This window comes from Neofelis nebulosa, chromosome 1 (assembly GCF_028018385.1).
Source record: "Neofelis nebulosa isolate mNeoNeb1 chromosome 1, mNeoNeb1.pri, whole genome shotgun sequence".
In the NCBI taxonomy this organism is placed as follows: domain Eukaryota; kingdom Metazoa; phylum Chordata; class Mammalia; order Carnivora; family Felidae; genus Neofelis; species Neofelis nebulosa.
In genome coordinates, this window is record NC_080782.1 from 110237559 (window position 1) to 110249660 (window position 12102).

The 12102-nt window shown below is 36.4% G+C and overlaps 1 protein-coding gene across 4 annotated transcripts in view; it reads right to left on the reverse strand.

The window, feature by feature from the left end:
• KIF2A (kinesin family member 2A) overlaps positions 1-12102 on the reverse strand; it is a 68415-nt gene that overhangs the window by 31147 nt on the left and 25166 nt on the right. For all 4 annotated transcript variants that reach the window (XM_058731508.1, XM_058731501.1, XM_058731520.1 and 1 more), the window contains exons 2-3: positions 3327-3421; positions 2018-2137 (exon numbers count right to left, since the gene is read on the reverse strand). In XM_058731508.1, coding sequence (XP_058587491.1) covers positions 2018-2137; positions 3327-3421 — 215 coding nt within the window. The remainder of the gene's footprint in view (positions 1-2017; positions 2138-3326; positions 3422-12102) is intronic.

Below are 12102 nucleotides of genomic sequence, written 5' to 3' on the forward strand. Positions count from 1 at the left end.
ATTTACTTTCTCTCTTTACTCCTCAGATTTTATCATAATTTCAGCTTTCTTTAATTAAATGAAAGTAGGTGAATATAAAATATTATAAAATTAGGGGCGCCTGGGTGGCTCAGTTGGTTAAGCGTCTGACTTCCGCTCAGGTCATGATCTCACGGCTCGTGAGTTCAAGCCCCATGTCAGGCTCTGTGCTGACAGCTCAGAGCCTGGAGCCTGCTTCAGATTCTGTGTCACCTCGCTCTCTCGCTTTGTCTCACACTCTGTCTCTCTCAAAAATAAAATAAAAACATTAAAAAAATTTTTTAAAAATATGTTATGAAACTAAATGGAAAAAAACTATAATCTGCTAACAAATTACTACACTAATGCTAGCAATATTCAAGTTTCTTCATATGAGTATTGGCCACCACCTCCCCACAAAAAGCAATATTCAGGAATTAGTATGAGATGGACACTGTTAATATTAATTCATTCAACTTTCACAACAACCCTATGAGGTAATTACTATTATTCTGGTTTCATGAGAAAACTGAACCAAGGTGAAGTTGAGCAATTTCAGTAAAAGGTATAGTTGTAGTCATCATGCTACAACCATGTAATACATTTCAAAAGCATGTATTACATTTCATCTTTGGATGTGGGAGTAATCAATAAAATACCAGTTTTAGACAACTTACAATCTACTGTTAAACATCAAAATACCATGAAATGCTCACTGTCATTTCTTTTTTTCTCTCATTTCTACTAAAAGATTTCATTGGACTCTCAAAGACTCGCAACGCTCGATACACTAGAGCAGCAAATTTTTGATCCTATTATTTATTTACCAAGACTTCATTTTAGTCACCTGAAAAGAAAGATATCAAATAATGTCGTGGTTCTCAAAGCTAGACAGAACATTTGCAAATTTAAATCAGATGGGTACTAATAAAAGGATATTGATTCTAGGGCCTCACTTTAGATAAAATGAATCGCTGAAAGTGGGCTAAGCATCAGTATTTAAAAAATTCTCCACGTGATTTTAATGCACAGCAAAGGCTGCTAATGACATACTAAGAAGGATCAACTATAAAGATCCTTCAAGGCTGTGAAGTCAAATATGAAAAACAGTCCATCTACAAGTCATAACTAAAGACCTCTAAGCAGTGACACTCAATATCCTAGTTAAATTACATGAACTGAAAATACGCCTTATGTTCATATGCAGAACTTAAAAAGTAGAATGTTTTGTTGATAATGTTAAGCTCCCATCACACTATATTTGGATGCTTTTGTATATCTTCCTTTCAAGATACCAAATTCCTATAGGGTTAAAGTTATACCTGTACATGACAAAATCAACAAATACTTTTTGAAACCTCAAGATGAAGAACTACAGATTAAACAACGGTGTGAGCGACCTGGTTTAAAAAGAGTTGCATTTTGATATACAATTTTAATAGTGAGAAATTTCAATAGGAAGGACGAGTATTACCTTTTAAAATAATAAAAACGACATGGCTTTTATTTTTGTAAAGATAAAACTCTTAGGGAGGATATACAGCATGGTTTTAAAGTTCATCTTTACAGATGTTAAACTACATTCTATCATTTCCCATGCTTATCTAATGAACATAAGCAGCAGAATCACTACTTCAAAAGACTAGTGGAGTGGGAATTTATTATGAAAAATCAACATTCCTTCTTTATCTAAGTCATATGTATCATTCAACAAATATGGACAGCAAATGGTTTTGACATCCATATCTCCTGAGAAGCTACTAGTCTTGGGAAAAATCCTAATCAGGAAAGGAATTCCTAGGATTTTACCTAATGATGATCATTAACTGTCAACTGGACAACCTCGATCCTTCAAAGGATGTAAGCATATACAGGACATGAAGATGGCAGAAATATTACAGTTTGTTTGTTTTTTTAAAGCAAACTAATACTTAAAACATACTCTTCACAGACTGTCATTTCAAACCAGACCCTCAGCCCACACACCCACCCACCCATGCTCTGAATTTTCATCACTAACCTTTACAATTTTGTTTACTTTGGCTGAGGATGCTGGAGGTGGAGGTGTTTCTGGACTGGGTTCAATTTCTTCATCAGGTACAAGGTCAGGGTTAAGTGAAAAGATGCTCTCGAGATCAATCTGTTTTAAAAAATGCATATATTTTGAGAGTAAATTTTGATGTTATTTTACGAATTTACACAGAGAGAATAATTGTTAAATGATTTTGGCCTCATGAATAGTACTGCCTTGAAAACTATATTATCTACAATTACAACCCACATATATTTAAAGAATCTGTATTCAAACAGCATTTTGTGGGCACCTGGGTGGCTCAGCTGGTTAAGAGTCCGACTTCAGCTCAAGTCATGATCTCGAGGTTCGTGAGTTCGAGCCCCACGTCGGGCTCTGTGCTGACAGCTCAGAGCCTGGAGCCTGCTTCGATTCTGTGTCTCCCTCTCTCTCTCTGCCCCTCCCCTGCTTGTGCTTGCTCTCTCTCAAAAATAAATAAACATTAAATTTGTTTTAAAAGACAGCATTTTGTGGTCTTGATTATATGTCCCATCACTTACAATATTGAAGAGGAACCTACCAATCTTTGAGTGAAATTTTTAATCATTTTTAAGTTTTTCAAGCAATGATAAAGAATACATGCACTATGTAAAAAATTATATACTCTCTGTTTTGTCTTAAACTTTTTAATGTTTTATTTATGAGACGGAACATGAGCAGGGGAGGGGCAGACAGAGAGGGAGACACAGAATCCAAAACAGGCTCCAGGCTCCGAGCTATCAGCACAGAGCCTGACATGGGGCTCAAACCCATGAACCACGAGATCGTGACCTGAGCCGAAGGTGGACACTTAACCAACTGAGCCACCCAGGAGCCTCTGTTTTGTTTTATATTTGGAACCTTGATTGTGGGACCAGAAATAAAATTTAAACCAGTGATTGGGGCGCTTGGCTGGCTCAGTCAGTAAAGTATGCAACTCTTGATCTTGGGGTTGTAGGCTCGAGCCACATGTTGGGTGTAGAGATTATTTAAAACTATAATCAAAAAAAATTTAGGGGTGTCTGGGTGGCTCAGTCAGTTGAGCGTCTCTTAATTTTGGCTCAGGTCAGGATCCCAGGATCGTGGGATTAAGTCCGGCATTGGGCTCCACACTGAGCATGGAGCCTGCTTAGGCCTCCCTCCCTCCCACCCTCCTTCCCTCTCTCACTCTCTCTCTCCCCCTCCCCCCCTCCCTCCACTCCCCTCTGCCTCTGCCCCTCTCCCCTGCTCCTACTCTCTCAAAAAAAAAATAAATAAATAATTAACCCAGTGATCATACCTCTTTGCCTTTTGTATCTCCATTTTCTATCCATTCAACAGTTACACTTTCATTATCTTCATTTAAAGATGTTACCATTGCTTGATGTATTCGGCCTAAGTGGGAATAAAACATACATTTTTAAGATGTCATAAATTATGGTAATAAATTATGGTAAGAAAACGACACTACTTTTCTTACAAGGGATTTCCAGACTCTCAGGATTTGTGCATAAACTTTGTCTATGGGATCATAGATGTGCTGTCAAGACCAGGAACTCGAGAAATTGGTTTAGACTGAAAGTTTATTTTCAACATACATTAAAAATGGTTACACAGTGGCAGAGAATGCCTGAAATTTTATATACTTCTAATCACTAAAAAATTTCTTTACTATGTGATGATACTGACTATAAAACACAAAAAAAATTCAGAGAGCACTTTTTAATACTATACTAATATAAAACACTTTGTATGTAAAAATCACTATCGTATACTGGACAAAGTGACATTGTTTTTAAAATATTGAGAAAAGGATTCTAAGTCCAAAAAGGTTGGAAAATGTAATCTAAAATGTTCTCTTTCTTCATGCTGCCTATCTAAATCCATTCTACACCTTACTTTCTTTGACAGTTCTACTACTTACCATTTGTAGAGACAGGGTGTCCTATGTAACGTATTAAACTTGTTTTCCCTCTCTTAGCAGACTGTGGATCTTACTTGTTAATAACCACAGAACTAAGTAATTATTTTTAATTATTATAGAATATTCCATTATGTTTATTACAACTTATTTAATATCTATTCATGGTACTTAGGTTGTATGCAATTTTTTACTATTATAAACAATGCAATGAATACTACTGCACGTGTATTATTTTACACTTGTCAGAATATTTCTTTGGGACAAATTCCTAGAAGCAGATCAAGATTTTAGATGCGTGTGTGTGTGTGTGTGTGCGCGTGTGTACTTCTTACTTACTTGTCTTCATCTTACCCACCCATTTGATTATTCTTCAAGGAAGGACAGAAACTATGTTACAGATGTGCATTTTTATATTATTTAATAGGTTTCATATGTATTTCCTGAATGAAATCCTTGGGGGCATTTATAATTTACCTTAATACAGTTTATACCTCTTTAAATATCTTTAAAAAAAAACCAGATACACAGTATATGAAACAATGTTATTGTAAAAATAAGGCATTTACTGAGATTAGTGGACATTAGACAATCGGGTATTAAGGGTAGACAGAAATGATGAACTGGAAAATACTGAGAAGATTCAAGGGAGAGACTTAAAAAGGGGGAAATGAGACAACATTCACTACCAATGTGATTGGACAGAAATTAGGTAAACAACCAACAGAAGTGGTATGTGTCAGTCGGGTCCTCCAGGAAGCAGATGTTCAAGGACAAGAATTTTATTATGAAAGATAAAAGCTGGGCGGGGGGGGGGGGGGGGAGTAAAACACGACTGAGGATGGAAAACTTTCAGACTCAAATGGATCTAAAAATCAGTGAAGGAAAGGGGATATAAAACAGGATTGAGCAGACAGAGCCTCAGACCCTGACAAAGATCTGACAATGTGCTGGAAAACCCAGTAGAGTACTCCAAAGCAAAGACTGCCTGCCCACTAGAACAGTCCAACACTGGGACAAAATGGAAACACCCTAGAACCCACACCATGCTCAGTCAGTGGCAGGAGGTTTCCTAGGAAACACAAGGCCTCAACTCAAAATCTTAGGAGCCTAAATTAACAGCTAGAGGTTGTCAGCTAAATGTACTCCCTGGAGCTGAAGGAACAGTAAGAAGTTTCTTAAAGAGAGACCCAAGCAGTACATCTACAAAGCTGCTACAGGTTATGAAAAAGAGAGGAGTGCCTGGGTGGCTCAGTGGGTTGAGCGTCCAACTCTTCATTTCAGCTCAGGTCATGATCTCACAGTTCATGAGTTCAAGCCCCACATAAGGCTCTGCACTGCTTCGGATTCTCTCCCCCTCCGTCTGCCCCACCCCACTTGAGCTCTCTTTCTCAAAATAAATAAATAAACAAACTTAAAAAAGAAAAAGAGAAACTGAGTTTAATTGGTAGTGGAAGTGAAGAGTGGACCCCAGAGAGCCATGAGCTGCCCTGATGGTCTCCATTATAATCTAGGAGGAAACCCCACTGCTGCATCAAGCCCCACATTCAACACCATCTCCACAACATAATTAGTGAATCTGAGACCCAGCAGCTACTAGGTCTTAAAGTAGTGAAACCCAGCCTCAAAACAGTAATACCCATGAGTATGAACAGGGTTACTACAACAAAGAAGATATATTTAAATACCACAAATACTAACTTTCAGCAGGAAATGAAGAGGCTGTAGCTGAGATTGTTGAAGAGTAGAGACAGGGGGTCTCCATGCAATTACCAACAGAAGTACCACAATAATGAGAATGAGGAAGTACCACAATGAGAATGAGGAAGTGTATCATGTTGCAAAAGCAAGACCAATACCACATTCCTGTTAGGCATCTACTACAATATTCCAACTTACCTTGGGAACGAAGAGTGGACTATAGGACCTAAAGAACTACAGGTCACACAATCTCACAGGGACCTTAATTTCCAAAGACAGACTACAGAAATCAGACAGACTACAGAAAGAGGATAAAGAAAATCAAGATTCTCTTTTGAAAACCCATTATCAGCAGTCCTCAATAGCTACCTCCAGAAGTTCGCTTACAAATGCAGAAAGCCTTAGGCCACAAGTAAATGAGAGTCAAAAGCAGCTAATTCACCAGTTGAGACTAAGCTCTAGAGGTTTAAGAAGACAGAAATGTTGAGAAAGGAGAAACTGTTCGCTTATCTCTACCAGGGTCCAGTTTACTCATCTAATAGGAACAAAGAAATATGAAATTCCAATAAGAAGAAATTAATAAAGACTAGAGCTGAATGAATGAATCAAATCTCAAGTGTATGCTTTTTGGTCAGTGGATGAGATAACCAGAAATATCTGCAGGATGGGGTTTTGATTATGTTTAACAAAAGTTGCCTCTAAAAAATGTTTTAAGTCTAACTTTATCCAATATACCTTTAAAGGTTTTTTTAAAAAATGTTTTACATATACATATATATGTATACATATAGCTCAAGTGAGATACTCAAATTTCTTATTTTTAATTGTAATAAAAATTATAATTTGATTTTTTCCAAAGTCAAATAGTACACACCTGTTAAGTAATATAATAAAAAGAGGGATAAATATATACAACATTTTTCAAGGGAAAGAAATCATTATGATTATCACTAAATCAAAAACAAGTATTTTATCCTAATAGGGATAGTTGTTAATAGGGATCATGTGCAGTTGTTGATACAGATAAGGACCTACAGCTCAGAGACCAATCAGAATTTGAAGTATCTTTCCTTAGAACCTGGTACAATCTTCCCACATAGCCCCTCTAACACCATCACCATTCTCTGGTTTGAGAAAATTCCTGTATTCCATCATCACTAATTCATTGCCCTTTGACTCTCTGATTCCCCATTTACTTTACTATAAATTATATCATATACACTTCTACATTCAAAAAAAAAAAAAAAAAAAAAAAAAAAAAAAAAGGTAACACACCTGTGTATTCACTACCAGCCAGGTTAGAAAACAATACCTTTGAGGGGGGCCTGGCTGGTTCAGTCAGTGGAGCATGAGACTTGATAGAGTTGTACGTTTGAGCCCACAATGGGTGGAGAGATTACTCAACAATAAAATCTTTAAGGGGCGCCCGAGTGGCTCAGTCAGTTAAGCGTCTGACTTCAGCTCAGGTCATGATCCCACAGTTCGAGGGTTTGAGCCCCCCAATGGGCTCTGTGCTGACAGCTCAGAGCCTGGAGCCTGCTTAGATTCTGTGTATCTCTCTCTCTCTGCCCTCCCCCACTTGTGTGCTCTCTCTCTTCTCTCTCTCAAAAATAAATAAACCTAAAAAAATTTTTTAATAAAATCTTGAAAACAAAAAGGAACAATACCTTTGAAACTCCATATGCCCCCCTCCCTAAGTGAATCTCCCTTTCCCTTCTTCCCCCACCACCAGCAGTAATCATTATCCTAATATCTGAGAGTCATACTGTGGCTTTTCTTTAAAGTTTTACCACCTATACATGTAACACAAAAGTACCTGAACAGCTTGCTTGTTTTTAAACTGTGTAAATGGAGTGACACTACTTTAAACCTTGCTTCTGGTACACACTAGTTTTCCAAGATTCATTTATGCTGTTGTAAATTAATTCACTTATTTTCACTACATACGAATATGCCAAAAACTTATCTACTCTGTTGACAAACATGTGTTTTCATATATTTGGTATTAGAAACAATGGTGTTATAGGCATTCTTATACATGCGTACCGATACAAATAAGCAAGAATTTCTCTCGGAAATGTAAGAAACAGAATACACACATGTGTATCTTTTCTAGTTAGTGCCACCATGTTTCCCAGAGTGACTATACCTGCAATGATTTGCAATCCTACTAACAATGACTTCACATCCACTATGATCATATTGTGGTTCTAATTTCTCTGATTTAATGAGGCTGTGCCTATTTGTGTGTTTGTTGGCCACCAAACATTTTGACTGTTTTTTTCTTCCCACTTCTCTGCAAATTCTCCATATATTTTGGTATCAATCTTCTGTTAAATATGTTGCAAATATTTTCTCCAAATTTAAGGCTCATCTTTTACTTTCCTTATGATGTTTTTTGGTGAATTTCAAGACGATAATTTTAATGTAAACATACAGGTTTCAATTACGGCTTTTTACCTTCTAAAATTCTTCCTGAGACTCGGGTCATTAAGAAAGTTTCTGACATTTTCTTCCACAGTTTCACAAAGTCTAAAAGTTATACTCAAGACTGCAACCTACTGTCATTTTGATTTTTGTGTATGGTAACACAATTCCCAACTCCCCCAACCCTACCATGAAAACCAAATTATCCCAGTGCCATTTCCTGGAAGGCTCTTCCTTCCCTGACTTATCTGCACTATGACTCGTCAAATTTCAAGCAAACATGCATCAGCCTATTTCTTTATCCTTGAACCAAAATTACACAGTCGTACTGTTACAGCTTTGCAATAAGTCTTGCTAGCCGGTAAAAGAAGCGTCCCCACCTAATTGCTCTTTAAGAGTTTCTTTGATCTTCTTAGCCTTTTGCATGTCTGTATAAAGTATAGAATCAGCTTGTCAAAATCCAAAAATCAAATAACCTAATAATTTAAAAAACCACCTGTCAGGATTCTAGTTGGAATTACATTAAGAATTTTGTGCTGGATCTTTACATCATTGACTAAGAGTAATAGCTGCCAGCAGTCTTCCTTTCTCATTCCAACCTTATTCTGGAACAGTTTAAAATTAGAATTATTTGAACCCTGAGTATCTGGTTAAAACCATCTTGGTCTAGGGTTTTATTTGTGAAAAGATTCAATTTTCCTAACCATTTTAAGATTATTGTAGTTTTCTATTTGTGACTTTTGATAATTGTACTTTTTTCTGGGAGACAATTATTTAAGTTTTCACATTTTGGGCATAAAGTTGTTCATAATTATGTTGAATGTCTGTGGCAATCTGTAACAATCACTGTTTCATTAATAATTTTTCATCGTTCTTTCTTGGTAAATCTTGTATCAGATTTGTCAGTTTTATCTCTTCCAAGAACAACACCTGGTTTTGTTGAGCCCTTTTACTGTGTTATTAAATACTTAATTACCGTTCTTAACATTAATCTTTCCTGTAACTTACTTCGGACACATTTTGCTGCATCATTTTTTTCTCAAATTCTTAAGATGGATGCTTTGCTTGTTCATCTTTATCCTTTTTTTCCCTGATGAGCAATTAAAGCTACACATTTCTCTCCAAGAACTGCTTTAGCAGCATCTTATAAATTTTTGTATTTAGTATTTTTGTTATGGGAGTTGAAACTATTTTCTAATTTTATGATTCTTTGACTCATGAGTTTTCTAGAAGTGTTTTCCAAATTCCAAACACATGCAAGTTTTCTACATATCCTGTTAAAGATTTCCAAAGATAAGGCACCTGACCGATGAGAATAAATAATGCCAGAAATAACTGGTATGATTTCCCAGTGCACAGGGGCTAAGTGTCAGCCCTGTATTTCTACCTTAATCATATTGGACTGCCTCCCTTGGAGAAAATTTTCTATAAACCTAGCTGCAGGGAGCTCCTATATAAAAAGGAGCCATACCAGTCTCTGTCTTCAAACAGGGAACTTGTGGGTTTTTTTTAAATCTCCCTATCTTCCTACAGGAATCAACTTTTGCCATCCTTGCCTGCAGAGCCCAACCATCCCTCAGTATTTCTGATCCATTTCTACTCCATCGTGGTATCTTGTTCTTGAGCTCAGCTATGTCTTTCTGTTTTCTCTGATGTATGTGGGTCAGAAGAATGCCAATATATAAACTTTACTGTTTTGATCAGAAGTCCCAATCCATCATTAATTCTTTATGTCAAATTCATAAAAAAATGGGAGTCAGATTTGAAAACTTTAGGTTCACACTATTATATAAAATTACTCTTATATGAATTAATTATACCTGTTACAATCTCAAAACTCAAGATATTTAGAAGTTTTCAACTTTATTTCAACTACTTGTAAAGACAAATTACAGTGTAGAAAATATCATCTTTTGAGAGCAAAGGATAATACTTGGGAAGAGTTTTGGAAAGTAAAAGCAAATCCTGCAGAACCTCTCTCTCCCCATTCCCTGAAGAATACTTCCTCGTGTTTAATACTCAAACTTCATAAAACATACTTCTCTCTCAATGCAAGATACTTTGGCCAATGTTTATACAGAAGAATTTATATTTATATTTATCTATGCCAAAACTCAATTCACATTTTAAACAAAAGAGTATGCTAGAAAAGTTGAGTTACATTCCAAATATAATTGATAGACGGTCAGAATCACATATTAAAAAGCATGTCAAGTATCAAAATGATACAAAATGTAGGCACAGAATGATGCTTGCATCATACACGTTATGAGCCATTTTCTGACAGTGTGTGCTCGTCCCAAATGTATTTCAAGTCTCTCATATTTACTACTCCTTGTTTTGCTTAGTGTTGAACAACTCCCAAAATATTTAAGAAAATGTTGAAAGAGCATGGGCAAAATGCAATTATGATGAAAGAAAAGTTTTTACTGCATATAAAACTGATTTGTTACCCTTAATACTTATTATTTGTGCAACATGATAGTTTTTACTGATATGTAGATGATTTTATAGTGTCAGTCGCATTTATGAAATAGTTTGGGGAATGTGAGTCAACGATGGAACACTGTAATTGTTTCCCACTTAAAATAAAGGCAAATAGGAGCACCTGGGTGGCTCAGTCGGTTAAGTGTCTGACTCCTGATTTTGGCTGAGGTCATGATCTCATGGGATTCCTGAGTTCCAACCCCAAGTCAGTCCCTGCTTGGGATTCATTCTCTCTCTCCATCCCCCTCTGCCCTTCCTCTGCTAGTGTGCATGCTGTATCTCAAAATAAATAAACATTTTTAAAAATTAAAATATAAAATAAAAACAAAGGCAAATGGACTCTCACTTAACATTTTCACACACAACATAATTTTCAACAGATTCAACAGATTACAGACCTTAAATGTGTATGTTTAAAAACAGGATCCTAAGTTTCTGCTACTGAGAACTAACAGATTTTTAAATATAATTAAATCATAATTAAGAAAAAATCACAAGATCTATATTTTTTAACCTAAAAAGGCTAATTTAATATGGTTCAACCCCAAAGAAATATATATTTCACCCCAAATTTAGATGTTAGGATAATTTACAAAACTATTAACTGCTAAATCAAAGAATATAAATACACAAAATATTTTGAAATCACAACCTTTACTTCAAAGCCATTTTATGTTTAGTTCATTTTTAGAAATATTTTTGCATCATTGAAAGTCTCAACTTTTTGTTTGGTAAAATCATAGAGAAAACAGTTCATATCTCAACTTTTAAAAATATTAGTAGGGGTGCCTGGGTGGCTCAGTCGGTTAAGCATCTGACTTCAGCCCAGGTGATGATCTCATGGTTGGTGAGTTCGAGGCCTATGCCAGGCTCTGTGCTGACAGCTCAGAGCCTGGAGCCTGCTTTAGAGTCTGTGTCTCCCTCTCTCTCTCTGCCCCTCCCCCACTCCCACGTGCCCCCCACGCGTGCGCGCGCGCTCTCTCTCTCTCTCTCTGTCTCTCTCTCAAAACCAAACATTATGTTTAAAAAATAAAAAATAGGGGCGCCTGGGTGGCGCAGTCGGTTAAGCGTCCGACTTCAGCCAGGTCACGATCTCGCGGTCCGTGAGTTCGAGCCCCGCGTCGGGCTCTGGGCTGATGGCTCAGAGCCTGGAGCCTGTTTCCGATTCTGTGTCTCCCTCTCTCTCTGCCCCTCCCCCGTTCATGCTCTGTCTCTCTCTGTCCCAAAAATAAAAAATAAAAAACGTTGAAAAAAAAAAAATTTAAAAAATAAAAAATAAAAATAAAAATGAGTAAACATTAAGACAAATTACTTTTTAAAAATCACTGAATAGAGAACACCAGAACTTAAGTCACCTTTGCGCCAGTGAACAAAAGTAGCATACAGATTCTTCTAATCTTTAAAATTAAGGTGGTTACTTAAGATTGCTATTAGTACTATTTAGCTTGCCATAAAATTTCATATATTTATTGAGCTGTCAAAAACAAGTCTTACATGTTGACAATTGCCTTTTGGTCTCTGAAAACAGGATCCTATTATA